This window comes from Vidua chalybeata, chromosome 5, assembly GCF_026979565.1.
Source record: "Vidua chalybeata isolate OUT-0048 chromosome 5, bVidCha1 merged haplotype, whole genome shotgun sequence".
Classification (NCBI taxonomy): domain Eukaryota; kingdom Metazoa; phylum Chordata; class Aves; order Passeriformes; family Viduidae; genus Vidua; species Vidua chalybeata.
Genome location: NC_071534.1, coordinates 30,693,215 through 30,720,506, shown reverse-complemented (window position 1 = coordinate 30,720,506; position 27,292 = coordinate 30,693,215). Strand labels below are relative to the sequence as shown.

The following is a 27,292-nucleotide window of genomic DNA, read 5'->3' as shown; positions in this document are numbered from 1 at the left end:
TGACTGCTGATGTAGGGAAAAACCCATACTGTGTATATGTTAAAGCAGTCAAGTATTGTGTAGAAATTGAGAAATGTAAAAGTGTATTTTGAGAAAGTTTGACTCCTTGACAATGCAGTACTTATGGATTCTAATTCTAAATTTTGTGTGATTTGGTCTGGAAGGATTTTCACAAATGCTCTACCTTGAGTATAATAGCAGCTTAACTATATATAAAATAATATAATAGCAGTTCTGTGTCTCTTGTTTTAAGCCTTGTGACTGTTGTGTTGATATTTTTTAAACTCTGAGTTCCATATTGCACCATGTTGGTGGCTTTGATATAAGTGTACTGTCATGCACATTATCATGTGCATGGTCTAGGATCAGAGCTGTATCTGCAACATGACTTCTGTTAATGAAAAACAACTAGAGTGAGAGATAAGAAAAAGTAGTAAGGTTCTTTTTTTCACAGTGTTTGATACAAATAGTACAATTAGTAAAATCTGACAGTACTCAAACCAGTAAAAGCAGTTAGCAGATATTATACCTGCATAGGAAAATGTTTAACCTATTTACCTCTGCTTCAAGTTTGGGGGTTTTATTTTTATAATTGCTCACAATCCTCACTGGATTAAAACAGAAGTTTTCACCAAGTCCTGTGGACTTAGCACAAAACCAGTTTATACTGCCTTGTAGATAAGCTTTGAAATTCAAGAAACTTACAAGACTGCAGTTCAGTTGTTTAAATACAGTCCTATGTATATATATTTTTTAATAACAGCCAGTTAAATTACACAAGAGCCATAGTTTTAAAATCTGGTAAACAGGGATTTTATGGTGTGGTGAACTTTGAGCAAGTTTACTTGTTGGACTACTCTTCCCTTTTTACAGGCAGTTAACAGGTCTGTCAGTTTTTAAAAGTCGATCTTGCTCTAAGTTTTTTCAATACTATTGTGAACTTCAAAATATTTTTTTTAAAAAACTGCTTAGGGATTTTCCATGATCCTAAATGTGATACTAAATTAGAATGCAAATTTGTTTTGCAGTTACAAAAATATCTACCGTGAGCTGGAACAGAATATCAAAGCAGCAGATGCTGTTGAAGACTTGCGGTGGTTCAGAGCTAATCAAGGTCCAGGGATGTCAATGAATTGGCCTCAGTTTGAGGTAAGGTTACAGTACTTAAACCACAGAATTGTTTTGTCTAGTTTTTTCCTCTTTGCTTTTTGTAATATTTCTTTATGGTGTAATTCTTAAGTTCAAACTTCCAACACTTAATCTTTTTGCAAGTCATAGTAGTTTTCTTATCTCAGTTTTTATTGGGTTCTTCTCATCCCACAACAGTTGCAGGTGATTCTGTTGAGCACCTATTTAAAGAGAAAATGGGTAGACCAGAAAACTACAGTGCCTTTTTCTAAGCTGAAGTCATTACTGAAGTTGTTAACCATTGCTTAGTTGATACATCTCTGACACCTGCATATGTTATCCTTTATGTTCTATTTCTCCCTCTGGTGGGAGACTTCAGACTTCAATTATCATTTCTTTGCTGTTAGCAGGTAATTGTAGTGTATGCGGCAAAGACTCTGAAAAAGTCTGAACTAAACAGTTCAAAATTTGAAATTTGGTATTTAAAAATCAATACTGCTCTATTTAAAAAAAAAAAGTTCCACCTTTACCCAGTTAGTAATTTTATTGCTGGATGCCATTTTCAAAAGGAGTTTTTCCAAATAGTGTTCTGTTACCATAGCCTAGAAGAAATAAGTACCAAAATGTGTCAGCGCAGATCATACTACTCGTGTATGATAGCTGGAAGTGGAACGAGTTGGACCAGAATCGTGGGTTTAGTTGAAATAAATTCTAGAGATTAAATTAATGGAGTGCAAGCATAAACTCTGGAGTGTTTCGATGTTCCCTTATTAACCATAAAGGAAAATAGCACTTGTTTTTAAAATAATGGGTAACTTTAGATTAGAGGTCTGAAGAAGAAAATTCATAACAGTACTGTAGAATTTCTTTGCCTGAAACACTGAATTGCAGTTACTTCTGTGTGGGGAAATTACTATCCTTTTTATTAAACATCATAATTAACAAATTAAATGCTGCTGTTACTGTTTTCCTAATCAAGTTTTTTCTCATTTACATGCTACAAGGATGACGTAAGTAAAAAAGTCATGATCAAATGACTATGAAATTGCATTGTAAACTGCAAATATGCATAGGTCAGTGGTCTTTTAACTGTGGTAATTCAGAAATCCAGTATGTGTCTCACAAAGTTAAAATTATGAGGTATTTGAAGAACTACAGAAAGCACTGGACTGACTCTGCTACATAGGAGTAATAACAACTCTGAAAACTTCCATTTCCTGATAAAAATACTTATCTCAAATGCCATCTTTTGTATAGCAAACGCTCTCCTGACCATTTTTTCACCTTTAAGACTTCTGAGAGGAAACATGTCTCAGCATAGGATATTTGCTTGCATCCAGTTTTCTGTTGGTTCCTGCTTTGTGTCTGTATAGTGTATATAGTATAACAGGATATCAAAGCTTAGCTTTGACTTGATGCAGGAGCTGTGTTTAGGTCTCACCATGCCTGTCCAATTTGAATGGTTCAAAACATCAAGAAGGGTCTACAAGTGGCATCATTAGTCTTGTCAATACTTGTGTTGATTCGAGCCTTAACTCCTATAGATGGCTTTTTAGGACAGTGAATTTCACTAAATCCAGGGTGAAGTACCTTAAGGGCTTAAATCTTAGGCACAGATTTAAACTAGCTTCTACTTTGTAAGTCATCTGAGAGTGCTTTTTGAGAAGTAAGCCCTGTCTTACAATACCTTTTTAAATTGAACATTAAAGTTAACTTTTAAAGCCAGGTATCTTGGCATTATTTGAAACTGTGAGCCCTCACAGTGCATCTTTTAAATATCTGTACTGGCCAGCTCTTTTGATTTCTCCAGTTGTGTGCCAGATGTCTGCTATTTTAAGTCTTTTCAAGGGGTTCAGAATACTAAACAGGGAAGTGCAGATAACCTTACTGACAGCTGACAACTGACAGCTGTTTGCATTGCTGGAGTAGGAACCAGATGAGAGCTGTAAATGAAATGTTTGAAGTGACTTGTCTTTAGAAATTATTGATAGTGTTGTATATATAGTTGTATGTTCCATAAGTCAGTCTGAAAATGAAATGTGATAATTACTTGTTCAATTGAATTTCTCAGTCACGTTTTGCATTCATTGGTAGGAGTGGTCTGCAGACCTGAATCGCACTCTCAGTAGAAGAGAAAAAAAGAAGGCGTCTGATGGAGTGACTCTGACTGGCATTAATCAGACGGGAGACCAAGTTTCACAGCCTAACAAACATAGCAGGTAGCTTTTATGCCTAAAAACACTAATTGGAAAAGATTGTTGCCTTCAAATATACTAAGCTCTACAGGATCAAAAAGTCACTGTCCAATCAAATGGCAATTATCTATGAGCATTTTTTGTGATGTCTCTGCACTTCACAAATTAATTTGGGAATTATTCTTCATTTTATAGTTCTCTTTCCATTGGGAGCTGAAAGAAACTAAGCCGCATGAGAAACTGAACTTTCTGTATTTGATCTGGTGGTCTCTTCCTACCTTCCCATCTCTAGAAATGATAATAATACTTCAAGATCTTAGTCTGCAAAACATTTAGTCACATCAGAATTCTGGATGTGGTTAATACAAAACTGTTAACATCAACTGCCTTAAAAAGGAATGAAGCTGGCCGGAAAAATGGCCTTGCTTTTTATTGCAGGCAGGAAAAAAGAAATAGGAAAAAAGAAATCGTCATCTACAAAGGATATTCTGATTGTGAAGGAATGCTCTGTGTGTGAGACTTTCCAAGCTTTCTTGAGCCTTATGCTGCATTTGATAGATGATTTGGTTTTGTTTAGTTGTTTATTTAATTTTTTTTGGCTGAAGGAGGGGTCTGCTAAGAAACTGCTTAGTGAGACACCAGTGACAGTATTCTCTTATACAGATAGGGTCACCATAATGCTTTTTCTTTTCCAAATTAGCAGTCTTAGTGTCCAGAGTAACACAGTGCAGTCAGTACAATCAAGTTACAATCCCTTTGAAGATGAAGAAGATACTGGGAGTACTGTCAGTGAAAAGGAGGACAATAAGATCAAAAAGTTGGTGAAATGTTGTTTTTTAATTGTTTTCACATTTGCACTTTCTCTGTCCAGGGTTTTCTATTTTGGTTTTCTATAACACTGCGCTGGTCAGTGCATGAAGTGTTTTTAAGCAGTTGTGTAAGCAACACTGTAACCTTACTTGTCTTTCCTAACAGATGCCATATCTGTTGCTTGATCTTTGGTTTCAAACTACTGTGGTTATTGGCAGTTGCTAACAGAACTGCTGTTGCTTTTTTTCCTTCCTTTCCCAGTCCTATAAAATGTTAAAACTGATGCGTTTTTCTAGTGAAACTGCTTCTGGAGCTTTACTGTTCTGTGTCTTCTCACTGAATAAATCTGCTTTTAAGATGCTCTCTTTTTTTGTTTAGGACCTTCTCAAGCAGCTGCCTGTTGCTTCAGTGTACACTCTCAGGATATTCCACTCTCTTAACTGGCATGTGCATGCTGAACAATGAACTTCCCTTTAAATGATTGAGTTGTTGCAGTATAATGTTTTTTTTTTCATTGTGGATTGCATTATAGAAAATGTGTTTGTAGCTATCATAGAGGTGCATATTGGTTTGGGAGGAAGGTTCTGCAAAGCAATTTAAATGTCTTACCTAAACCAGATAATTCCTCTCATTGACTATGGCATGCCTTGTATCTTTCCAGAGTAAATAATCCCTTGGATTTTTTGATAGATAAGTCTTTTGAGTTTGTGGGGAGATTGATGCGTGTTGGTTTTGCCTTTTTCTAACTTTTTAAATGCTTTGCAAGAATGTTTTTATTTTTTAATGAGGCGTTGTCAGTTAAAGATAGATGAGAAGATACCAGAAAGAAAGTTTCAAAGCTGGGCCTTAGAGTGGAGTTTAAGCATATTTAGGGGTATCTTAGTGGTATTTCTAGTCTCCTATTTTAAAAGCAAAAAATAATAATTTCAAAATTGATTTTCAGTGTTAGCAGCTATGAGAAAAACCAAAGCTACCCTACAGAATGGTCTGATGAAGAGTCCAACAACCCCTTCTCCTCCACTGATGCAAACGGAGACACCAATCCCTTTGATGAAGACACCCCTCCTGCCATGGAGGTGAGAGTACGTGCACTCTATGACTATGAGGGCCAGGAGCAAGATGAGCTCAGCTTTAAAGCTGGTAAGTTTGCAACATACACTTTAAAATATTTATCAAAAAGGAGAAAAGCAGGGGATTCTTTTTTTTTTTTTTCCTCTTCACCTTTTATTTTCTGAAGTCACCTGTTTCTCTGTATGTACAATTCCACATAGAGGATCCTGTCTAACCATCATCCCTTCTAATAGTGCTTTTTGGTATCCCCTGTTTGGCAGCACTGAGTCCTAAGCTCTTTGGAATGTGTAGGGTTGCCTCTGAGATATTCCTTTCTTACCATCTTAAGTGAAACAAGATGACCTGCAGAATTGAAAATCCTCTCTCTCCCTTTTCTTCCCTGGTGACAGTAACAGCTGCTGCTTTTAGCTGTCTGGAAATGCCAACCCTACAGAGTTGTTTTTTAAAGGAAAATACTACAGCAGCTGTTCTTGAAACTGTTTGATTAAATCAACTGATACCTTCTCTGTTTAAATGGAAAGCATCCAATTTTTGGCATCCAGCTTTCTGTGCTGCTAACTTTTTAGAGTTGATACTTTTAGATACTTTTTAAGCTGTCTCTTTTCATCCCTCTTCAGTGTATGTTAAGCACAGGAATTGTCTTTACCTGGTTTTTTTCAGTCTTATGTTATATTAGGGTACACTTAGTACACCTCTTCCTTCTTAAGGTGTTGTATCTCCCTTGAGCCCTAAACCCTTTCTCCTGCCACTGTTACAGGGAGCTGAGAGAACAGAATAGATGCAACAGATGGGGGAGACCCATCACAACTGTTTCCACACATAGGAAGGTGACATCAGGGTGTGATGGCTGCACACCACAGGTGCTGCTGCCTCCAGCTGAAATCTACCCCCTGTTCATGACTTTCAAGCCAATTGTTCAACTGTCTTGCCCAGAATTGCTGGAGACATTTTCCAACCAGGAATTCCAGAACAAGACTGCAGGAGTAGTTTAGCAAAAGCAAAGAGAACTTCACTTTGTGCAAATGAGAGATAGACACTCTTTGAGTTTATCTCTTGTCCCATTTGCTTGTCATTTATTCCCATCTCCTGTAATAATCAGATGAATTGTAATAGAAAAACAGGATTCCAGCGTTGAAAAGAAATTCCAGAAAGCTTTTGGTTCTGCCTCTCTTTGAGCTAGGGGTAGTTAGAAGTGTGCTGTTTCTGTACCACCTGCTGTGGTTCTTAGGTGGATGTTAGGACTAAAAGTTAGGAAACCAGTCCATGCTGTAGCTAATCAGGGAACTGCAGGATGTCTGTTCTGCTGATGAAGCGGGGTGCTCAGAACAGCGAGGTCATATTCTAAATGCAGTTTGTGCTTTCTGAACCAAAACACCCCCCAGCTCAGGTGGTGGTGCTCTGCCTTTAACTCACCTCCTTCCTTTTTTGTTAGTGAAACCACTGAACATCTGACTTTCCTTCTTTGTAAACAAGTATTGTAGGTTTCCAGAGTGGCGGAATGGATTATTTGTCCATGAACTTTGCTGAATTGTGCCCTGACAGAAGTACAGTAGTAACAAAACATCTGGTACTTTCTGTGGAATGCACACAAGCCAAAAGTTACTTTGCATTCTACAGACTTTACCTGCTCCATTTTTCTCAGCAGCAGGTGGAAGCATGCTAATCCTCTTGAAATATATCTCTGGTACCTGTGAAGCAGCGAGGGTTTACAGTAACGAGTCTTTCCTTGGCAAAACCATGCAGTGTTTATATACAGAGATGTAATGGTTAAATACAAAGGTAGGTGTTGCGTGCTGGAGTACCAGCTGTGTCACTTGCATTAAACCACTGAACAAAGTGGCTCCCAGTGTGTGAGGTCTGTAGAAATAAAGCAGAGGAGGTATGAACTGTGAGATATATCCAGACTTCACTTAAAAACAGTGCAGTACTTTGAAGGAAGAGCATTAAAGAATTTTACAACACCAAATTATGGCTTTGATACAATTGTAGGGAAGGGATGATGTGCTAGACCACAAATCCCCTTAGAGATGCTGAATTAATAGGATGGCTACTTAGTTATTAGGCAGAAGTGTTGTGTGACTAGCTTTACATTGAACATACAAAAAACTAAGGAAAAGAACTCCCTCTAGGTCAGGTGGGAGCCAATTTAAAATGTACTCAATCCTGTGTTCCTCTGTAGATATCCTAGGCTCCTAAGCAGCTGTCAACAGAGGATTAATGCATTTCAAGGATTTGTTCAAATGTACATGGATATTCTCAGATAGGATTCCTTGGGTATTCAAAGAATTTACCTACAAAATGCTTCTAAATACATGTAACAGAATATATGCTCTGCACAGTGTCCATGAAATGTACTTTAATATATGAAACTCATTTTTTTACTGGAGTACTTTTACAGCTGGTGCTTTTTGTGTTTTTGGGGTTCTTATTTTTGGGGGTTTTTGTTTGTTTGTTTGTTTGTTTTGGGGGGGTTGTTTTGTTTTGTTTTTCTTTGTTTTTCTTTTTCTTTTTTTTTTCCCTCTTGGGAAACAGCTGTGGGAGGCTTCCAAAGAGCAAGAATAACTTTATTCATATCTTATGAGAGGTTTTATAAGCATGTAAGAGGATGGGACATAATTATTTACAATATGTCTGTCTCGCCCTCCTGTGGCCCTCGGTGGCTGAGAATAGTGACAGTAAATGTTGTCCCTGCAATGTTGTCAGAGTATGTTATTCTGTGTTCTGGTTTTATCATTGCAGTGGTTTCATTGTAACTGCTGTGCAGATTAAAAGTGTTAATATTTTCTTAAACATCCAGGAACACCAGTTTCCAAGCCCAAGCTTTGATACAAATGCATTTGTTAGGGCATATATTCATTGAAATGTGAATTTTTGGTAGTCTTTATTTCCAGTCTTTATTAACACCTGTTTCACAGAAGGTTTGAAATTGTACACTCCCGTTCTGCAGCACTAGAAAAAGTTGAAAAGTTGTAACATATGTCCATAAACCAAGTAGAGTCCAAACATTTGTTCATAATGGGTATTTATTAGTTTTCTGATAAACTTAAAAACTAGATGAGATGAAGCTTTAACCTTTTTATCTAAGAGAAAATCTATAAAGATGAGCATCCTGAGAAGATTTAATACGAAGCTTGTCGATTTCTACCAAAGAATTTATACTCCTTAGGCTAGTTTATATTCCTAAATGACACCAAGACTCTCTACTATTTGGGACTGTAATAAGTGATTAATATCTTCATCATCTATTTCCTATTGCTAAGATAAAATACACATCCGTTTTATCTAGGGAAAAGATTTGACACAAATTAGCTGCAAGGGAGGAAATAATTGTTACTCAATGTAGCGTTTTTTGCCTGGCTGAGGTGGAGCTTCCTTTGCTCCTATGGAGCATCTTGGAGTCTGCAGGCTCTCAAAAGTCAAACTATTCCCTGAGGATGTGAAATATCAGATGTGCATTGTTGTCAAAATGAAGTTATCTTATAGTTCATGAATGTCTGAATGGATAATTTGGAAGTTAGCAAGCAAATTCTGAGTTACTTAATGTTTGTAGCATTTTTTTTCCATGTTTCCCTTAAAACCTTTAGACAATAAGCCTAATGAAATATTTATTTGACTTGCACTAAGTTGGGGAAAATGTTCCTTCTTTTCTTCAGGGGATGAGTTAACCAAAATGGAGAATGAGGATGAGCAGGGCTGGTGCAAAGGACGCCTGGACAATGGACAAGTCGGTTTATACCCAGCAAACTATGTGGAACCAATCCAGTGACAAAGGACAAAATAAACACAGAAGTGTCACAAGAGCTCTGTAGGCCTGTACAGTGTATTTAGGTGAGGTGAAAGGATACTGAATGGATGTATAGAGTGTATATATTTTAATGAAAATGTGAGGGCTTGATACTGAAATAAGGCTGAATGAAAGACAAAAGCTTGACATTGTTTTCACAACTTGTACACAATGCAAAGAAAAGGAGTAAGGTTGAAAAAATAGTATGATAGGAAAAATATTTTTTAAACTTTTTCTTCCCACATGGTCTGTTATTGTGGATCCTAAACATTTTTGCATTTTCTATGCTTATGCCTCATCCTACCCCAGGTATGTGGCTTATGCTCACTTTTGTTTAATCAGTTATTTTAAGTGACCTTCAGTAATTTGCAACTTGAATTTTAAAGATTATTATAGTTAATTTTTTATTTGTTCTTATCAATGTCTGAAAGATGCAGTATTTTTTTATTTAAATGCTATGTAGTTAAGCACCTTTTTGTATGCTTTATCAATTAATACTTAAATTATGACATAGATTTAGTTACCACTTGACTGAATGAAAGCTCTTTCCAAGTTGTAGTAATCTTTCTGTGTTGTCAGCATGGCTTGAAGTTGTAAATGGAGTTGTAAAACAAAATACTGTATTTAATAAATATCTGTTACAGAAGGTTTTTGTAGCAGAGATATCTGCAGGTGTCATGGGTTGGGACATGACAAATTACAAATGTTCTTTATGTGGGTTGACACTTGAACTAAGAGTTTTCCATCTAGATCTTAAGTGGCATTCCAAAGAAATATAAATTATGCATAAGCCCCTGAAGAGTGGCTATTTCCAGCACATGTTTCCAGGGCAAAAAAAAAAATCTCCTTTTAACTGCTAATGATTTTTGGGTGATTTGAAATGTTAAATCTGTGAAGGCTGGTTATCTTGAACAGAGAAGACTGTAAAATAGACTAAATGCTTTTATTAATAGCCTATCTATGTTGTGTATGTGTACATATAATTTGATATTCCAAAATATGAAGAGCATGGCTATTAGTTATCAAGCCTTTTGGTGTCAATAAGATTTAGACTATTTTAAGAGTTTAAATTATAGGTATATTTAAATCTGCTTTTCTTCCATATCCATTACTGTACCATAGACAAAGTATTCTGTGATTAGATTTTTCAGAAGCACAGTAAATACACTAATATACTCAAAATCAGTATTTGTGGATAAATTAATGAGTCAAAGTATAAACTAGCTTTAGTCCAAACATGGATTATTGTAGCAGAACACTGTAAAATCTACATTTGCTTGCAGTTACAACTTGGCCAGCTGTAATCGTGTCAAAGTCACATGTGTCGTGTCACATGTGACATTGAAAACTGGGTTGTAAAACTATAGCAGCTCTGTGTTAAAACTAGGTATCAGGTAAGTAGATATGCCATGTTAGGAAGCTACACTGTAATGAAGTTAACAAATCTTTTTCAAGGTAACTATAAAACACTGTTGGTAATCTTGGACTTTTATCATTTGCTTTTTGAGCTTATAGATATATTTAGTCATCATTTCCAGTGAATCCAAATGTGCAAGCTTAGAAAGTGGATGTATGTATATGTCTGTCAACAAAAACTTACCAACATCTTTGTTCATCCACCGGACAGTTGCTAAAATTGTCAGGAATTACTGGTTTGGGTCTCTGTATTGTAAAATATTTTAGAAAACAATAAAATCTGTTAATGTCTTAAATACACAGAATGCACCTTTTACTATTTCAATGTATGTCACAGCAAAAATAATCTCTGCATTTCATTGCAATTCATGGTGACAAAATCTGCATTGTGTAAAAGAGCCACAAGCAGGAGTGTGACATGGGTGGCATTGTGCCATTAACAAGAAAGGGAGGTGACATGCACAGGAATTCTTGGCAAAACATTCCATCAAAATCTTCATGGAAGAAGAGGAAACTGTCTTTTATGGGTGTACAGAGTCCACTGTGATGCTGCTTTCTGTGGTGTTGTCAAGTCTCAGATGGTATGGGTGAGCAGTTAAGCTTTTTATTTCTTTTTAAATATAGTATCTGAATATTTTCTGCCTTGTTGACTGGCAGTGATTAATGCAGTGCTATTTGTGACAGCTGGCTGAAGGTTTTCTCTCATCTCCTCCATCAACACCTGCTGAACAGCAGATCCCAGAGGTTCATCCTTGGTTCAGCCAGGGTCTGGCTGGGGGCCTGTCACCAGTGGTGTCCCCCAGGATTAATTGTTTAATATATTAATCAGTGCCTTGGGTGAAGGAGTTGGTGGTGGCACAGAGCTGGGAGGAGCAGCCAGTCCCCCTGGGGCTGCTCAGCCCTTCCCAATGACCTCAGCAGGGTGGAGGGATGGCCAGAGGGGCTGTCTGAAATCCAGAAAAGGCAAATGCAGGGTCCTGCACCTGGGGAAGGACAATCCCAGGCACCAGGACAGGCTGGGGGTCACCTGCTGGAGAGCAGCTCTAAGGAGAAGGGCCTGGGGGTCCCAGTGGGCAATGAGCTGTCCCTGAGGGCAAGGAGACCAGTCAGAACTCTGTAAGGTACTTCTGCAGGTGTTTCACATTTCTGTGGTCCTAAGTAACTTATTAAATAATCAATAAATAATCAACTGCCAAGCTTTTAATAAATGTACAAGTCCAAACAGGAGTCCCTCTGGGGACACACAGGTATCCTCCCACCTTTTATTACTGTAGTCAGTAACTGATTAAATGTTCATTTATTTCGTAGCAGTTTACTTCAGCTTTTATGAGGGACATTAGCAAGAACTCTTTGAACATCCAAGTCACTTGTTACCTCAGCTAGATCATCTTGACACATGAAATCTCTAAGCCTGCAAGGTAAAAAAACAGATCAATTGTGAAGTACTGTGCTGATAGACACTTCTGGAATCCGTATGCAGGAAACACTGAAATCTGACTGCCCTGGCAGAGATAAAACATGTGGCAAATGCAGGTGGGTTTTCCTGTGGGATGCTACATGCAGCTGGAGCTTCTTAAGTCCTTTGCATTGCTGGTGCAAACAGCAGCCTCACACAACTCAGTGTTGCTGCTTGTAAATCCCAGTAAATAGCAAGAGTTTGGCTTTGCACTGGACAATGGTGTTAGGCTGTAGACACTTCCAAAAGTGGAGAGCTCTATGAAACCTCACCTGTTTGAAGTGGTTATGCTTCCTGATATTATCAAGACAAACACTGCATTAGTACTAAATAAAAAAGTTGAACTGGTTTCATCAACTGGTTTTTAATGTAGATCTTAAACTTCATTTCCATTTGCTGGGAGAAACATTTGAATGCTTGATCTTTCTCTTCCAGGGAAGGCTTTTTCTGTATGAATGCTGTCCCTTTGAGGTTACCATTTGCAGAGGGCTGGCCTGAAACCTGATGAACTGCAGTTGTCATGAGACAACATATTTACAGCATAACAGTGAGCAGAGACAAACTTTGCTTAGTGTGACTGAGCTTTCCAAAGGTCATCAAGCAGAATTTGTACTTACCTAAGGGCACTGAAAAGCAGTGAAGATGTAGCTGGCATGACCTGGGACTCTACCTATATTCCACCACTTCTCAGCAGCACCATGAGGAGAAACCAAACAAGGAGGGAGGCTTGATAATAACTGGCCAACAGCACTGATGGAATTTGACAGAACTAAAAGCTTTGAGTATTGGAAATGGCAGCAAGTATTTTGGAGCTTTGAGAAAGTAGGTGTCCACTGGAGCTGTAATACCACACAACTCCAGGCAGATGCAAGTGCCAGTTTCTGGTTATCAAATCAGCCAAAGAACACACTGTTCTCAGAAGAAAATCCCAAATGGTTCTCCCTTGTATTTTTCCTTTCCTGGCAGGGCTGTCTGGCCAGCTGCAGGAGCCCAAGCATTGCTGTGGCAGTTGGATAGGTGAGAGTATGAGAAAGTTACTTTGCCTGTGCTTCATCACCTCACAGAGCAGTCCTTGTGCCCAAAAACTGCCAAAAAAAAAAAAATACAGGAAGAAGCCCTCCATTTCCAAATGGCTGCGCAGAAAAGGGGGGATTAGCAAAGGATCAGTCAGGGAGAAAGGGCCTCCAAATGTCTTCAATCCCATCTCTGGCTCAACACTGAACTTGAGACAGGTTGCTGAATGTTGCTCAACCTCCCAGGAGAGAGTTTCCACAGCTGCTGTGAGCAAACTGCTCCAATATCTGATTGTCCTCATCGTGAAAGCGTCTCCACTATCAAATTGGAACTGTGTTCTGGGTTAGTGTGAATTCAGAACCCTTGGCTTTTGATTTGCAAACCAGCACCCCCACCATCACACTCTGGCAGTGAATTGCTCTCATTTACACATGATTAGAGGGCTCCTAATGCAGGGCAGGCTGCACTTCCCAGGTATTTGTTTCTGAGCATACACATATAACACTGTTCCTCCACGTATCTATTTGTCAGACCAGCTGGTATGGAAGCAATTCTTAAGGGGTTCCCTGTGCTCTGGGAATACAAATAATGTGTTCTGGCCATTCTTGGAAACCACCAGCAAGATGTGATACTGCCACACTGAGGTACAATTGGCAAAGTAGCACTTGGGGGCCACTTTCCCACCACTGCTGCTGTTCTCTCTCTGTGCCTTCCCTCTTTCTACACTCCACTCAAATCACAAACTTATTGAAGAATGAGAGACCCACCTCTATTCCCTAGAAAAATTCATCACTTTTCAGGGTTTATTCTGTTGGCTTCCTTTATTTAGACCAGTTTGATTCTCCCCTGGGCCTGGACAATCACCATTAGGGGAGAATAGGATATGGGAGGTGTTTCCAAAATTTCTTGAACAAATTGGTGTTCATTCTCATGGCAAAGGAAATGACATCACAAGATACCATGGACAGCGATCCAGGGAAACCTGGACCTTCTTCCTTTGCCATGAGCATGAATACCAATTTGTTCAAGAAATTTGTGATTTGAGTGGAGCACAGAAAGAGGGAAGGCACAGAGATGTTCACATCTCTGTGAACAGATGAGCACAGCTGGATGATCCAGTCTGTGGAGGGGAGGGGAACCCCAAACTTGTGCTTGCAATGGGGTAGAAGGTATATCAAGGAAAGAGCCTTTCACAGAGAAGGTATTTTCCAAGTTCCTGAAATTCAGTGACACTGTGTCTAAGAGACCAGGTAGTTCTTAAGGCCATTGTGATGCTTTTTCTGTATTGGTGTCAGGAAAGAATTAGAAAGTCCCTCCCACACCTAGTGAGGGTGGAAAGCCTGAGGATGGAGTGCCTCAGACGGTTCCCCTGTACTGAACTCACCCCGTGCAAGACTCTCCAAGGTGCATTGGTACCTGTGGTCGCTCAAGCAGATATGTCTCTCCTTGTAGTGACAGCAGATGCCACACAGGAATTTAGTGCTGATATCAGCAAAGCCACATTATCACACTGTGTGCTGCCACTCTCAGGGGGGCTCAGTGGGACAAAACCAGTTCAGGCACAGAGATCTCCATTACACTGCAGGGAAGCCTTGTTGGGTAAGGACAGAGAGGAATGAGAGTCAGAAACATCGGCAGCTTTGATCTCACAACTCTCCCATCAATTAATTAATTCTGTATTATTCATGTTATAGACAATACAGCTTGCATCAGCAACTTCAGAGAATATTTCTTTTGACTTCTTAAGCATCTTTAAAGGTAAGACACATCTAAGTAAATATAATAAACCATGTACATTTAAGTTGATGGCAAGTTCCCAAAATGTCAATTTGAAGAACTGTGATTATTTTGCCTCAGTTACAGATTCCATCCAATTTTTGACAGGGATTTTCTATTTATTATTTTAAAATTTTAGTAAAAATACATTTTTAGTTAAGTACTGCAAGTTTAAGTGGTTATATGGTATGTAAATTGCTGAATGAAATTATTCTGCTAACTGGATTTAGTACCAATGAAGCGATATACGGAATAAATAAATAGACTCCACAACCTGAGGTAGTTATGAAGTGGGTATGTATGTCAGCACACGACATAAGTGAGATATCTCTCCAAAACTTGTGCCCCGAGCCTCAGTCTGACCCACACCTTTATTCCCAAAGGTGTTCCATATGCAATACATTACACAACTTTTCAATGCATATTCAACCCCTGGCCCCGCCTGTCCTCACCTTAGCTCATGCTAAATAGGTCCACGCCCTGCTTGGCACGCGTGGTTTGCTGTGGTGGTTGTATGGGGGTCTCTTGGTGGTCCTGAGGCTGAAGATTGTGGTCTTCCTCATGACTGAACTTTTCCTCTCTGCGCGTGTGCTTTCGGTCCTTTGGTGCTTATCTGAGTACGTCTGTCAGTCTTGATAGGCTTGGAGACAGAGGAGCTTCTTTATCTGGGTTCTTTGCCTCCTCTGGTATTGTTCTTTATGCAAGAAGCTTCAGAAATTTGCATTTTCTTATGCCCTTTGTACTAGGCAGAGGTTTCTTAAGTAAAATGTTAAAATTCAATACATAACTCTACAAGCTAAAATATAAATGCTTAATTCATTTTGTTAACTTAAGTAAACTCCAAAAATCTCTATTTGACCAACTGTCCCCTCTCCCCTGACATGTTAAAAACTTCCTTGCCTAACTTAATGATTGTGTTAATTCCTGAATGATGAGGTGAGGTTACAAGCTCTATCATTTTGATAGAGTTCATAATTCTAGGTTATCTTTTGCATGTAATAGGAAAAGCCTTGAGAGATTATTTGCCTCATAGTAATCTTGGAGAGCAGGTTATAGTCCTGTCCTGCACAGTGTCAAGAGTGATCTGTGGCCCTGTGGCACTGCCACCCACCCTCCCTGAGAGCAGGCACTGCTCCAAGCTGTTGGATCAGACACAATTCTGCTTTAACTGTAGTTGAGCTTTTTGGACTCTGACATGAGGTGGGAAAATTGGTCACAGGACCAGAACACACTGGTACAATTCTGAAAATGCTTTCCACTGACTGAGAGTGCTTTATTTTCAGCTGGGTTTGGGTTTGTTTTTTTCTTTTCCTTTCCACCTCACCAGCCACATCCTTTAGGGTAGATAAACACTAAAGTGCTCATAAGGAAATGTGCTTTTTAAAATTGTTGTTATTCACTAAAGCACATAAGAAAATGAAGCATTTACAATATTCAGATGTTAATAAGACATTTCCTGTGTGCACCTGAGCAGCAACAGCCAAGGCCCCTGCCCCAGCATGGGAAGTCCAGGTTTGCTGCTCTGTACTTGAGGGAGGGCTTGGGAGCTGCTTCCTGGAGGATTGTGCCAGTGGGAAGCACATGCCATCCTCCTCAGGGACAGCAAGATGAGGAAGCGCAGACCTTCTGGGCTCTGTGTTCCACCTTTGCATTCCATCTCTGCTCCTTGCCCTCCTCATTCCACTTCCCAAGTCAGGAATGAGTCAATAAGGTCCTTGCACCTTATGGTGGGAGCACAAAACCTACTTTGCCTGCAGAGAAGGCTTGAATGGCTCTGTTTGTATATAACACAAACATAAATGTACTCAAATGGAGACCAAAACCTGATGGCTTTGCTATTTCCCTGCAGCTGTCCAGGCACTTACACAACCTTAGGGGTAGGATTGGCCATTCAGCCACAGCCCTTGCTCCAGCACTGCCAGTTAACCTCAGGCAGATCCAGTTCAAATGCAAACCTCGCAGCCCAGCCCCACAAGGATCTCCTGTAATCCACACCTTAGCCTGGTATTCACTTTTAACACTCCTCCAGAGCCCTGCTGATCCCCACACTTCAGAAAGCACCTGGCAAACAAAGCCACCTCCCCATCAGAGAGCACAAACAGAACCTGGTGACAGGAGACAAGACACTGCTGGTATTAAATACCTGTCTGGGTAAGCCAGCGCATTCCTGCTTTACACACTGCAATTTATGTTTTCAACAAGCACAATGCAAAGTGCAGGTCAGACATCACATGATCACATGGGCAGGAGATACTAGATTTTTACTGAGCCTATGATGGGCATAGAACTGTGTGAGTGATGGTTGTGAATGGCTTAAAGAGCTGTCATGGCTGAGACTTTTCTTGCCCTTCAAGAGCTTTTTGGTTATCCCACTTAGAGTTTTATCAGATTTCTCATCCCTGAAAGAAAATCTGATTGATTTTATCCAAGTTTGAAGTTAGCTCAGCTCTAAGCAGGGAGTGTTGGGACTTGTTGACTTTCCCATGCAAATTTTTCTGAGGCTCTTAAGTGGTGATGGTTGTGAAAAGGAGAGGAAAAGGACCAACAGGTTATATTTAGACTTTTAATGTATTTAAATTGCAGTAATTATATTGATTATTTATTATATAAAAATAATTCTGATAATTTTCCTTGCACTTTATAAAATTATGATCTATGCCATAGTTGGAGCATGATAATCATGTGATAATCAGAGGGCATTTATGAGGTGAAAGGTGAGGAGAACAAACCAGAGAGTTCTGCTCCCCAAGGTTTGGCTTTGTATCAAAGTGCACAGTTTGGGCTTCGACCACCACACTGGCTCAAGGTCCCAGGATAATTTTCTCTGTAAAATTCAATTTGTTAACCCAAATGCTGCCCAGACATTACTGTGGATGAGTAGGTGCTCAGTTCCTTAGCTGGCTGTGCACATTCCACTCTTCCGTTTCTCCATCAGCTGTTGTGCAGCTTCTGGATCACCCTCAAGAGTTATTGCTGAGGAGTTGGCCTCCAGCAGCTCATGTGTGATCCTGCCTGTGGATTGGGTACTGTATTTGCAACTCTTCTTTAAGGAATCTTCTTTGTGGGGTTAAATGGTGAAAATATTGATTTTCTGGGCAGAAATGCTGGTGTTTCCTGTGTGCCCAAAGCCCCCAGGGAAACAGGCATGAGAGAAGACAAAATGGGCTTTCCAAGAAACCATTCCTTTGTGCATGGAAACAGGGCATGGCACCAACTTGGGGAAGCCTCTGCAGTAAAAAGAGAACCCACCAGCTGTTTCCCAATTACAGGTTAGATTTTTTTCCTTATTCCCTATCTTTTACTGCTATCTACTGGCTCTGACTGAATGGCTTCCTCATTGGCCCTGGTAAAAATCTCTCCTGTGTAGTGTAAGAGCTACAAGTTTTGACAAGGGACCCTCAGAGAGGGCTTTGGGGATGGATTAACTGAGAAACATAATTAACTGAGAAACATAGCACTTGTGGAATGGTAAGTTCAGACCACAATTGGGAAGAAATAATGGATGAGAAGAAGAAATGAGACGACAATTCTGAAAAGTCAACCCTTAAGTATTGCATTTCAGCATTTGGAAAACAAGTAATTTGGGGTTTGTTGGTGTATTTATTTTAAAGGAAAGCTTTTGTTTAGAAAACAGCCCCCCAGAACCCTCCCAATGTTTAATTTTAAACAGGTCTATATAAAAGGGACTAAAATGCATCACGAGAGTCAATTACATTTTTGTGGCCTTACCTGCAGCCAGGATTAGCAAAATGGCTCCAAGAGGCACCTCAAAGCTCTCTCAGGTGAAGGAAAGCAACTGCTTGCTTGGACAAGAGTATCCTGCAGTTTGTTTCTCTCCTAATGTGCTGTCAAGGAATAACATCCTGCAGGCATTAGCTGTTTGGCTCTTTTCATGGCTCCAGGAAACTGCAGGTAATATTATAACTATCAGCATCTTATCAGTGTCAGATCTTATAAAGGATCAGATGGGTATTGAGTCAGGCAAAAAATACTAATTCATTCCTTCAAAAATCAATCATTCATCGTAATCTTTGATTTTGCTGTTGATATGAGAAGGATCTTTATCATGGTTGGGCCCTGACAAATGTCCTCTTCTCTCCTCTTACACACGGTTTCTGGGCAAATCCACCTGAATACACCAATGTTCCTGCTCTCAGAACAGGAAAGGAGAGAAGGCTCCAAGTCCAGCCCTTCCATGTTGCTGCAACACAGCCCAGTATGGAACCACTTAGCTGTCACCAGGTCTCCTTCTGCCAGGAACAGAGCAGTGACCTCCTGTCAGTAGGTACCATGTCGACCAGGATTATTTTTTTTTTTTTATTCCAGTACATCCTTTCCCAAGGAAAGCACTGGAGCTGAGCTGAGCATTGGATGACATGCATGTGGAACAGATCATTCCCCTCCTTTGTGCAAAGTTCAATGGCAAAGCATGGAATAACTCACAAGGAGGGCCTGGAATGAAAATGGGTCTGTTAAAATTAGGCAAGGAATGCAATGAGAAAAAATGGGCATCCTTTTTGTGTATGAAAAAAAGTAGGGGGAAAGAGTTGAAACATGGCACTTTTATTTGGTGCCACTTCTCATTTTTTATGGATAAAACCCCATAGTGAGCAATCAGAAGAGAAGTGGGAAAACTAGGAGCCTTTGACTTCCACAGTGGACTTAATTTCCATTTTCTCTTCTCTTTCAGGACAGGAAAAAACACTTAACTCATCCCATCTTTGCCAACAGCTTTTTTTGGTGTTTGAGCAGCCAAACCAAACAGGCTCCAGAACTGCTGGCCTGCACTGGAGGGCCCCAGGTCCTGCCCATGGTGTGGGGTGAGTCCCCAGCTGTCCCCAGAGTCCCAAATGCAGAGGGATCTGCCCTGGTTTCAGGCTATCCTTGCCCTGGTTCCTGCAGTCCCCAAGGCCTGGGACAGAGAGAGAGCCCTGTCCAAAGGGGCCTTTGGCTCCTTGTCAGGAATGTGGTGGCAGCCCCGGAGGCAGGTGGGAGCTGAGACCTGGGGCAGTGTCTGAGGCTGAGCCAGGGCAGGGCAGTGTTTATCTGGAGGGGGTTGGCCCCACATGCTGAGTTTCAGCAGGATCAGGGTCACAGATGCTGCATTTTGTGCACCCTGGGAGTTTCTGTCCCCCAGAAACCTGTCCCAGATTTCCTGCTGGGATGTGGCAGCGCAGGGAACAGAATTAAACCTGCACCTCCCCTGGGCATTGCTGGCCTTTGTCTCTCTGTTGTGCCATCAGACCAGGGGACTTTGCTGCTGTCACTGCCACCCCAGCTGGGGGCTGTGTCCTCCTGGCAGTCCTTGCCAGCCCCACACACGAGCTCCAGAGGTGCCTCTGTGCCCTGTTGGGAGTGTTTGCTGGGAATGTGCCTCATCCCTTGGGGGATCCCTTTGTTCCAGAGTGGCCAGGCAGAGCTTTTGGGCTTGTCAGCTTCAGAGTTTGAGGGCAGGAGTCACTGAAAGGGAGAAGGACAAGGAGGTTTGTCAGTGGTGCCATCAGACCCCACCTGACAGTCTGTGCTTTGTGTGTGAGGTCCTTGTGGATTTGCACTGCAGGGAATGAATGTCCCCTTCCCAATTCAACCCAGCAGATCCCAAGGGCTCTTACAGGAATATTTATCCTTTACTTCCCTTTGTGACAACTTAATCTAGAGCAATTCCTGATTTTTCCTGGAGAAAACCTCATGGCAGAGGCCGTTTGCAAAGGAGCCCAGAGTTGTGTTTGGAGCAGAGGGTGCTGAGAGCTTCACTTGCCTGTGGTGCCCCAGCCTGGCAATATCCTCATGGAACAGCCTGGGCAGATGGGATTAGATGGAGCAAAATCCCTTCATGGAAGAGGTTCTCTCCTGTGCAGATCAGGCATGGGGCAGGAAGTGAATTTTGGAAATCAGATTTCCCCCAGAAAGCATCACTCACATCATCCTGAATGACGTGACCTATGCCCACTGCTCAGGATTCACCCAGCCAAAATCAAGGGCAAAGGTTGGTTTGGGTTTGAGAACTTGAAATAACTTTGAAACAGAATAAATCACCTTTTTCTTCTTCTTTCTTTCTTTCAGATGCTGGACTTGCCTCTGTGGACATGTGCTGAGCTCTCACTGCAGGGAACTGTCAGGCCTTGATGGCTGTGAGTTCATGTTCTTCTCACTGGGGAATTGGAAATAATTATTAATCAATTGCAGAAGAGTTTTATCAAACCTTTCCCCTTTCTCCCATAGTGTGGAACAAGGGCAGAGACAGTGATCAGAGGAGCAGCCTCAGGCTGGAGAGAGGCAAGAGAAAGGCAAAGCTCCCACGAGTTCCCACCCTTGGATCTGGATTGTCCTTCTGGGGGATGCTGGGATTTACATCATTCCATACATTTGGCTGCTGAAATTTCCCAGCCCAGGGGCTTTAGCTGACAGGGCAGCACAAAGATTGTTCTCTGTGTGGCACCCAGATTTGGGGTTCAGTATCAGCTTTGCTGGTTCAGATGGAATTATACCCACAGCCCCAAATTCCCTGCTGAATTCCTGCTGGAATAACCTGACAGTGCCTCATAGAGTCTGGACATTCCCATGCAGAGCTGCCACTTGAACAGCAGCTGTGGCAGGAACCAGCAGAGGTTCCAGGACAAGGACAGGTTTATATTCCAGAGAATTTGCTATTTATAACCCTCATCCCCCAGCACCGTTGATGTCCCTGGGGGACACTTGACAGAGTTCCCTGGAATTCAGCTGATTTCATCCCCCTGAGTTCAGGCTCCAGTTGATGTTTTAGAGCAGAAGGTGGTGGCCGGACACGCTCCTGGCCCATGCTGAGGCAGCCCCTGTGCCCAGGGGAGGACATCTCTCCCTGCAGAAGCTGAGTCCATTTCAGAGCCCCAGGAAGTTCTTTTCCCTCAGGAAAGGGATGCACATCCCTGCTTTCAGCACACCTCCAGTGGGACCCACCTGTGAAAGCTTTCCATCAGTTCTGTGGTTCCAGCTGATTCCCTGAAAAACTCCAAACTTAATGCAGACAAAACTTCATCCGACTCCAACCTTTTATTTAAAGGCAACTTTGAGGGCATTGCTTGGGGTTTCATTTCTGTGGGGGAAGATTCCCTTGACTTTAACGCTTTAACTGAGGGATGATGTCCCCAGGCTGGAAGGGAAGGGGTCTGGGGGGCTGGGACACCCTGGGGATGTGCGGGAGCTCCAGGAGGTCAGCACCGGGAATTGCTGCCTGAGCCCTTCCGCAAACGCACCGTGCCGACATTCCCAGGCAACGCCAGCTGTTCCAGCTGTTCCTCGGGTAATTCTGGGCTGTGGGCTGGGTCTGTCTGGGCTGAAGCATCTCCAGGTGCCTGTTCAGAGCAGCCCCTGGCTGAGAAGCCGTGGGCAGCCCTTTATCCACGTCCATCCCAGCACTGCCCGGGCATCCCAGTGCCCATCCCCGGGATGCGTGGGTGGCACGCTGCCTGCCACAGGCAGGACACTGAGGTACAGCTGCTCCCCTGCAAATACTGAGGATAGGAGGTGCTGGTTCCCTTCCTGGGGCTCCCGGCCTCCTCCTGCCCCACACATTCCCAGCCAGCTGGGACACACTGAGGAAACACCAAGGAACATTCCTGGCAGTGAATGGGAGTCACCAAGGGCTCCATGCAGCTCTGGGCCCGAAAAGTGGTCCCAGCCTCAGCACCTGCAGTGATTTGGGGCTGTGAACACTCACCTCCAGGAAACGCCCCTCTGCAGGTGGGACCAGCCCTGACACTCTCCAGAACTCTGGCTATGGACCAAGTAAAACCTTAGGACTTACCCTGCTCTCATTTCTCCTTAGAAAGGGACATAGAATGAGCACCTTTACAGCTGTTGGGTAAATTCTGGAAAGGGCAGGAAAGTAAGATTATTAGAAGAGTCTTGTGCTGTCCTGTGAGACACCAGCCAGTTCTGCTCTAGAGCCATTCTAAGGGCTGGTGTGCAAAACAGCACTAGCAGGAAAAAAGGAGCTACATTTGCATAGGCATTCCCTTGCTGGCAGCAGCCATCCCCATTCCCGGGCAGGACTTTCCTCATGAGTCTGAGATTAGCTCAGGTGCTTGAAGCAGCGTGTTGACAAGGCCAGGATTCTGAATTCAATCCCCACGTGGGCCAATAATTTATCACTGTTTGACTTGATGATCCTCGTGGCTCTTTCCAATTCAGAATCTCCTGTGCTCCGGAAATAAAGAGCAACCAGCTTACACTGGCTTTTTAAACCCCCGGGTTTTTCCACTGGGGAGTGCGAGCCACAAAGTGGGGGAGAGGAGGGAGAGCATCAAGTCTCACCCAGCAGGTGTCGGATGAGCGGCTGGAGCAGGACCGAGCCCCGACGGGGCCCCGGTCCCGCACCGGGAGCAGTCCGGACTCGGCCCCAGCGCCTGCCTCGGAGCGGCTCCTCCCGCCCGCGGCGATCCAGCTCCGTTCGTTCGGGGGGGGCGCGGCGGGCGGGAGCCCACGGGGTTCGGGCACGGGAGAGGAGTAGGAGGGTGCTGCTCTGCCCAGGGGGGTGCGGTGCCCTCGGGGCTCCGGGGCGGGGGGAGCTCCGCATCCCCGGGGCGCTGCGGGGCCGGGACCGCACCGGAGCGCGCTGCTGCCGCCGGGGGGCGCTGCGCTCGCGCCGCCGCTCTGTGTCCGGCAGGCGGCGCCGAGGGAGCGGCTGCGTCGGGAGGGTCCCGGGGCCGGTAGGGGCGGTGCCTGCGCCTCGTCCGCTCCAGCCGCGATCCAGCGCCTGCTCCGGGGAACCGCCGCCCTCCTCCTGGGCCCGGCACCGGCACGGCCCCAGCTCCCCACGGCCACAAAGCGAACGTACCCGGAGCCGCGGCGGGACCCCAGCCCTGTGCCAGCCGAAGCAGGAGCAAAGTAGCAGCACCGGGCTCGGTCCCAGCGCCCGTCCCGGAGTGGCTCCTCCCGCCCGCCGCGATCCCGATCCTCACCCCAGCCCAAATCGTGCACCCCACCTGCCGAACGGCTCCTCCCGGGACCCCTAGCAGACACCAGCAGGATCCGGACCCAGCTCTCCGGGCCCAGATCACGATGCCGGTACCACCTCAGCGCCTCTAGCTCCGCGCAGCGCTCCGAGCGCCAGTCCCACCACACCCCGAAACGAGCATGCACCGCACCAAGCGGAGCAGGCGCGGATCCACCGGGATTTATGGGCGGGGCCGGGCCGGCACAGGAGCGCGGAGCCCCAGAGCGCCTGCGCGGGGCGGGACCGAGGGGATTTAAACTGTGACGAGAAGTTTGCGGAGCTGTTTGCCTCTCGGCGCCCGGGCTGGGCTGTGTATCTCTTTTTCTCTATATTTCTTCTACATTTCTTCTCTTCGGTACTTCTTTTTCTCTATACCTCTCCTTTCTCCCCTCCCTTCTTCCCCTCCCCCACCCCGGCTCCTCCTGCCCCCTCTCCCTGTTCCCCTTCCCCCACCCCATTCTTCCCCCAGTTGCCTTCAGTCCTCTCCCTCCTTCCTTCACTTTTCCTTCCCCCGTCACCCCGGTTCCTCCTGTCCCCTCTCCATGATACCTTTCCCCCCCAACCTGCCTTCAATCCTTCCCTTCCTTCCTCTCCCCTGCCATTCCCCCAGCCCCCTCCCCTGGTGCCCTGCACACCCCGACCTACCCCCACCCCCACCTACCCTCTGTCCTTGTCACCCTCATCCCGACCACCCCGTCTGCTCCCCTATTCTCGTTCTCCATCTCCCGCTCGCTCTCTTTTCCTCGCAGCCCCGAGGCTCGGGGCGCTGGAGAATAAAGCCCAGAGGGCCGGAACCCGGCGCCCCCCGCCCTCGCTGGAGTCCCCCCACACGGGGCCGGACCCGCTCGGTGGGTCCACCCATACCGGTCTAATACACGGGCCGACACTGCCGGGGTTGCGGCTTTCCCGACATCACACTGGGGGGGGGGGGGGGGGGGGTGTGGTGTCGGGGCTGGGTGTCAGGGAGGGCCTCCTCCTGAGGAGGGGGTCCCGGGTGGGTTCGGGGTGGGACCCAGCCGGAGGAGGGGGTCCGGGGGAAGGGGCGGAGGGGGGGGCTTTCCTCCCTCTAGGCCCCTCCTCCGGACAGGCCCCTCCCGGGACCCCCGACTCCGGACCGGAGCCCGGAGGGAGGGTGGGGGAGCCAGGGTAGGAGGGGCCGTTCGTTTGTCTGGCGATTTTTGTATGTGCGCGCACGTTGCAGACTGACGTGACCCTTTCGGTTTCCCCCCCACCCCACCCGCCCCCTCCATCCCCCCGAGCCCCGGTCCGGAGGAGGGGGTCCCCGGGAGGGGGCCGGGGCGAGGCAGTCCGGATGAATGGGCGGGGCCTGGAGGGGGAACGGCCCCCTCCGCCGGAGGGGGCCCTCCCACCCACCCAGGACCCCCTCCTAAGGAGGGAGCCCCACTTAACCCACCCCCCGACTAATCCCCCCCCGCCCCTCCTGAGGAGGGCCCCTTCCTGACCCCCCCCCCCAGTGTGATGTGTGGATCCCCGACCCCCCCAGTGTGATGTGTGGCAGCCGGAGTGCCGGCGCTGTGCGTGAACAGCAGTGCGGACCCGCCGAGCGGGTCCGGCCCCGTGTGGGGACTTCAACGAGGGCAGGGGGCGCCGGGCTCCGGCCCTCTGGGCTTTATTCTCCGACACCCGCGGCTGCGGGAAAGAGGGAGAGGGAAGGACGGGGAGAGAGGCAAGATGGGGGGGTGAGGAGGGGTAGAGAGGAGGTTCGTGGTGAAGAGGGAAGCGGGACAAGAAGGGAAAGGCCAGGTGGGGGAAGAGGGAGAGTGGACAGAGGAGGAGGAAAGGGGAATAGAAGGGGATAGCGGGGTAGGGCATTAGAGGAAGGAGTGGGGGTGTCGGGTTTGGGGGGAGAGGAGGGAAGGGTTTCGGAGCGAGAGGGAAGGGGGAGAAAGAGGGAGAAAGAAAGGAAATACGGGGAGAAGGAAGGAGGGGTAGAGAGGGGGACCGGAGGAGAGGCCGAAGCCCCCGAGCCTCACCTGCGGAGCCCGCACAGAAGCTCCCACCCGCACCGTGCTCTGAGTGAGCAAATGGCGGCCAAGGCGATTTCCGGGGTTTAAATTACCTCGGCCCCGCCCCGCGCAGCCGCCCTGGGGCCCCGCGCACCTGAGCTGGCCCCGCCCCTCACACCTGAGCCGGCCCCGCCCCTGAAGCTACGGCCCCGCCCCGGCCCCACCCCGGGCTGAGCCCCGGGCCCGCCTCACGGAGCTCCGCCGTGTCCGGAATGGGGCCGGGCCCATCGCTCGCGTTCCCGCCCCTCACACCTGGGCCGAACCGGGGCTGGGACCGGCAATGGGACCGAGGTTTCGGGTCCGGGTCCTGCCCGTGTCCGCTGGGGTCCCGGGGCCGGAGGACAGGGGCGGGATTGGTGCTGGGATGGGGACCGGGCTCGCCGCGGGCGGGAGGAGCCGCTCCGGGACGGGCGCTGGGGCCGAGCCCGACGCTGCCGCTCCTGCTCCGGCTGCGGCCGGAGCCCCCAGACCCCGCCGATCCCCGCAGAGCTGGGGGAATTTGTTTTGATTTTTCATCCAGCCTAGGCAGAGAATTCTCATGGAGAAACCCCAAAAATAAAGGATATAGGGTCGGGGGACGGGGGGTCGTGGCACGAGCAATGTTCTGCTTTAAATTAAAAACCCACTGGGAAAAATAAATCTGTGGATCTAATGCAGCTCATTTCCAATCCTGGACCGGCTTCTGTGTGATTGCCTGTGATTCCAGCTGCTCCCATGGGATTTTAAGCCTGTGGGTCTCTAATGAAGTGTCAGGTGCTGAGCATGACAGAAATTAATGGGAAATCTCTCGGGATCAGGCATTGTCCCAAAGAGCTGGCAGTGCCCAGCATTCCTGAATGGATTTTGGGGATCCCAGCAGAGCCCTTCCATAGTGTCCCTGTGGAGCTGACACTGGCCAGCATTCCTAGCTGGAATTTGGAGGTCACAGTCTCCCCTTCCATGGTGTTCCTATGTCTCTGGCACTGCTCACCATCCCTGCCCAGGGTTTGGAGGTTCCAGCACAGCCCCCCCAGCACATCCCGCTGCTTCCTCAAGTCCCCTTGAACCAAGATAATTTTTTGGGGTGGGGGCACCCAAACCCAGCAGAATTGGCTTTTACCAGTTTTGGGGATCTCCCCTCTCCCCTCACTGAATTCCTGCTGCCAAATCCCAGCCTCAGGCTCAGCTCCCCATCCCCTCAATCCCTCTGAGGAACTGGACTTGGATTTCCCAATCCAGCAGGGCAGCAACGCTGTTTCTCCTCACTGTGTATCTTGATTGCAGGAATGGCTTAAGAAATAATTCAAAGAAATTCAGAGAATGAAGAGACACAAAGGAAGAGCTTCCAGCTCCAACCAAGGGCTGCTCAAATCTCTTCTCACTGATTTGCTTTAATTAGCCAATGCAAATGAACCAGTCCAAACCACATTGATGCAATTTTATTCTTTTAAATCAAATTATAAATACTGCAGAATATAAAAGAACACTTTTAACCCCAAAACTCTTCTAGGAGATACACAGGGCAGGGCTGCACTGCACCCCCAAAGTGAGGATTGGGAGAACCGAGAGAAAAGAAAATCCAGACTGAGATTCCTGGGAGATTGGTGCAGCTTCTGCCAGCCAGAACAACCCTTGGTCTGGGCACACCTGCGGGATGTCATC

At 45.5% G+C, this 27,292-nt stretch overlaps 2 protein-coding genes across 4 annotated transcripts in view; one reads left to right on the top strand and one right to left on the bottom strand.

The window, feature by feature from the left end:
* Nucleotides 1-10,700, top strand: part of PACSIN2 (protein kinase C and casein kinase substrate in neurons 2) — a 54,790-nt gene extending 44,090 nt beyond the window's left edge. Inside the window, exons 7-11 of one of the 3 annotated variants that reach the window (XM_053943297.1) lie at nt 1,029-1,149; nt 3,223-3,347; nt 4,027-4,140; nt 5,077-5,273; nt 8,858-10,700. In XM_053943297.1, coding sequence (XP_053799272.1) covers nt 1,029-1,149; nt 3,223-3,347; nt 4,027-4,140; nt 5,077-5,273; nt 8,858-8,970 — 670 coding nt within the window. In that variant the 3' untranslated portion in view covers nt 8,971-10,700. Of the gene's footprint in view, nt 1-1,028; nt 1,150-3,222; nt 3,348-4,023; nt 4,141-5,076; nt 5,274-8,857 lie in introns of all 3 variants that reach the window. The other 2 variants (XM_053943295.1, XM_053943298.1) reach the window with 2 other exon arrangements.
* Nucleotides 10,701-21,660: 10,960 nt separating this feature from the next.
* On the bottom strand, nt 21,661-27,291 carry LOC128788477 (collagen alpha-1(I) chain-like). Its single transcript, XM_053943542.1, has 6 exons — nt 27,278-27,291; nt 25,770-26,172; nt 24,282-24,541; nt 22,943-23,882; nt 22,628-22,825; nt 21,661-22,497 (listed from the first exon to the last, which is right to left on the bottom strand). The coding sequence occupies exons 1-5, from the start codon at nt 27,289-27,291 to the stop codon at nt 22,706-22,708; spliced, it is 1,737 nt and encodes a 578-aa protein (XP_053799517.1). The 3' UTR covers nt 21,661-22,497; nt 22,628-22,705.
* Between the last annotated feature and the right edge of the window lies 1 nt (nt 27,292).

What these genes read in the sequence shown, in the direction of transcription:
- LOC128788477 (XM_053943542.1), bottom strand. An exon ending in CAGGGGCGGGGCCGGCTCAG is followed by an intron (nt 24,542 to 25,769) that starts GTGTGAGGGGCG and finishes CCCCCCCCCCAG; the next exon opens with TGTGATGTCGGGAAAGCCGC. An exon ending in GTGACAAGGACAGAGGGTAG is followed by an intron (nt 23,883 to 24,281) that starts GTGGGGGTGGGG and finishes TTCTCGTCACAG; the next exon opens with TTTAAATCCCCTCGGTCCCG.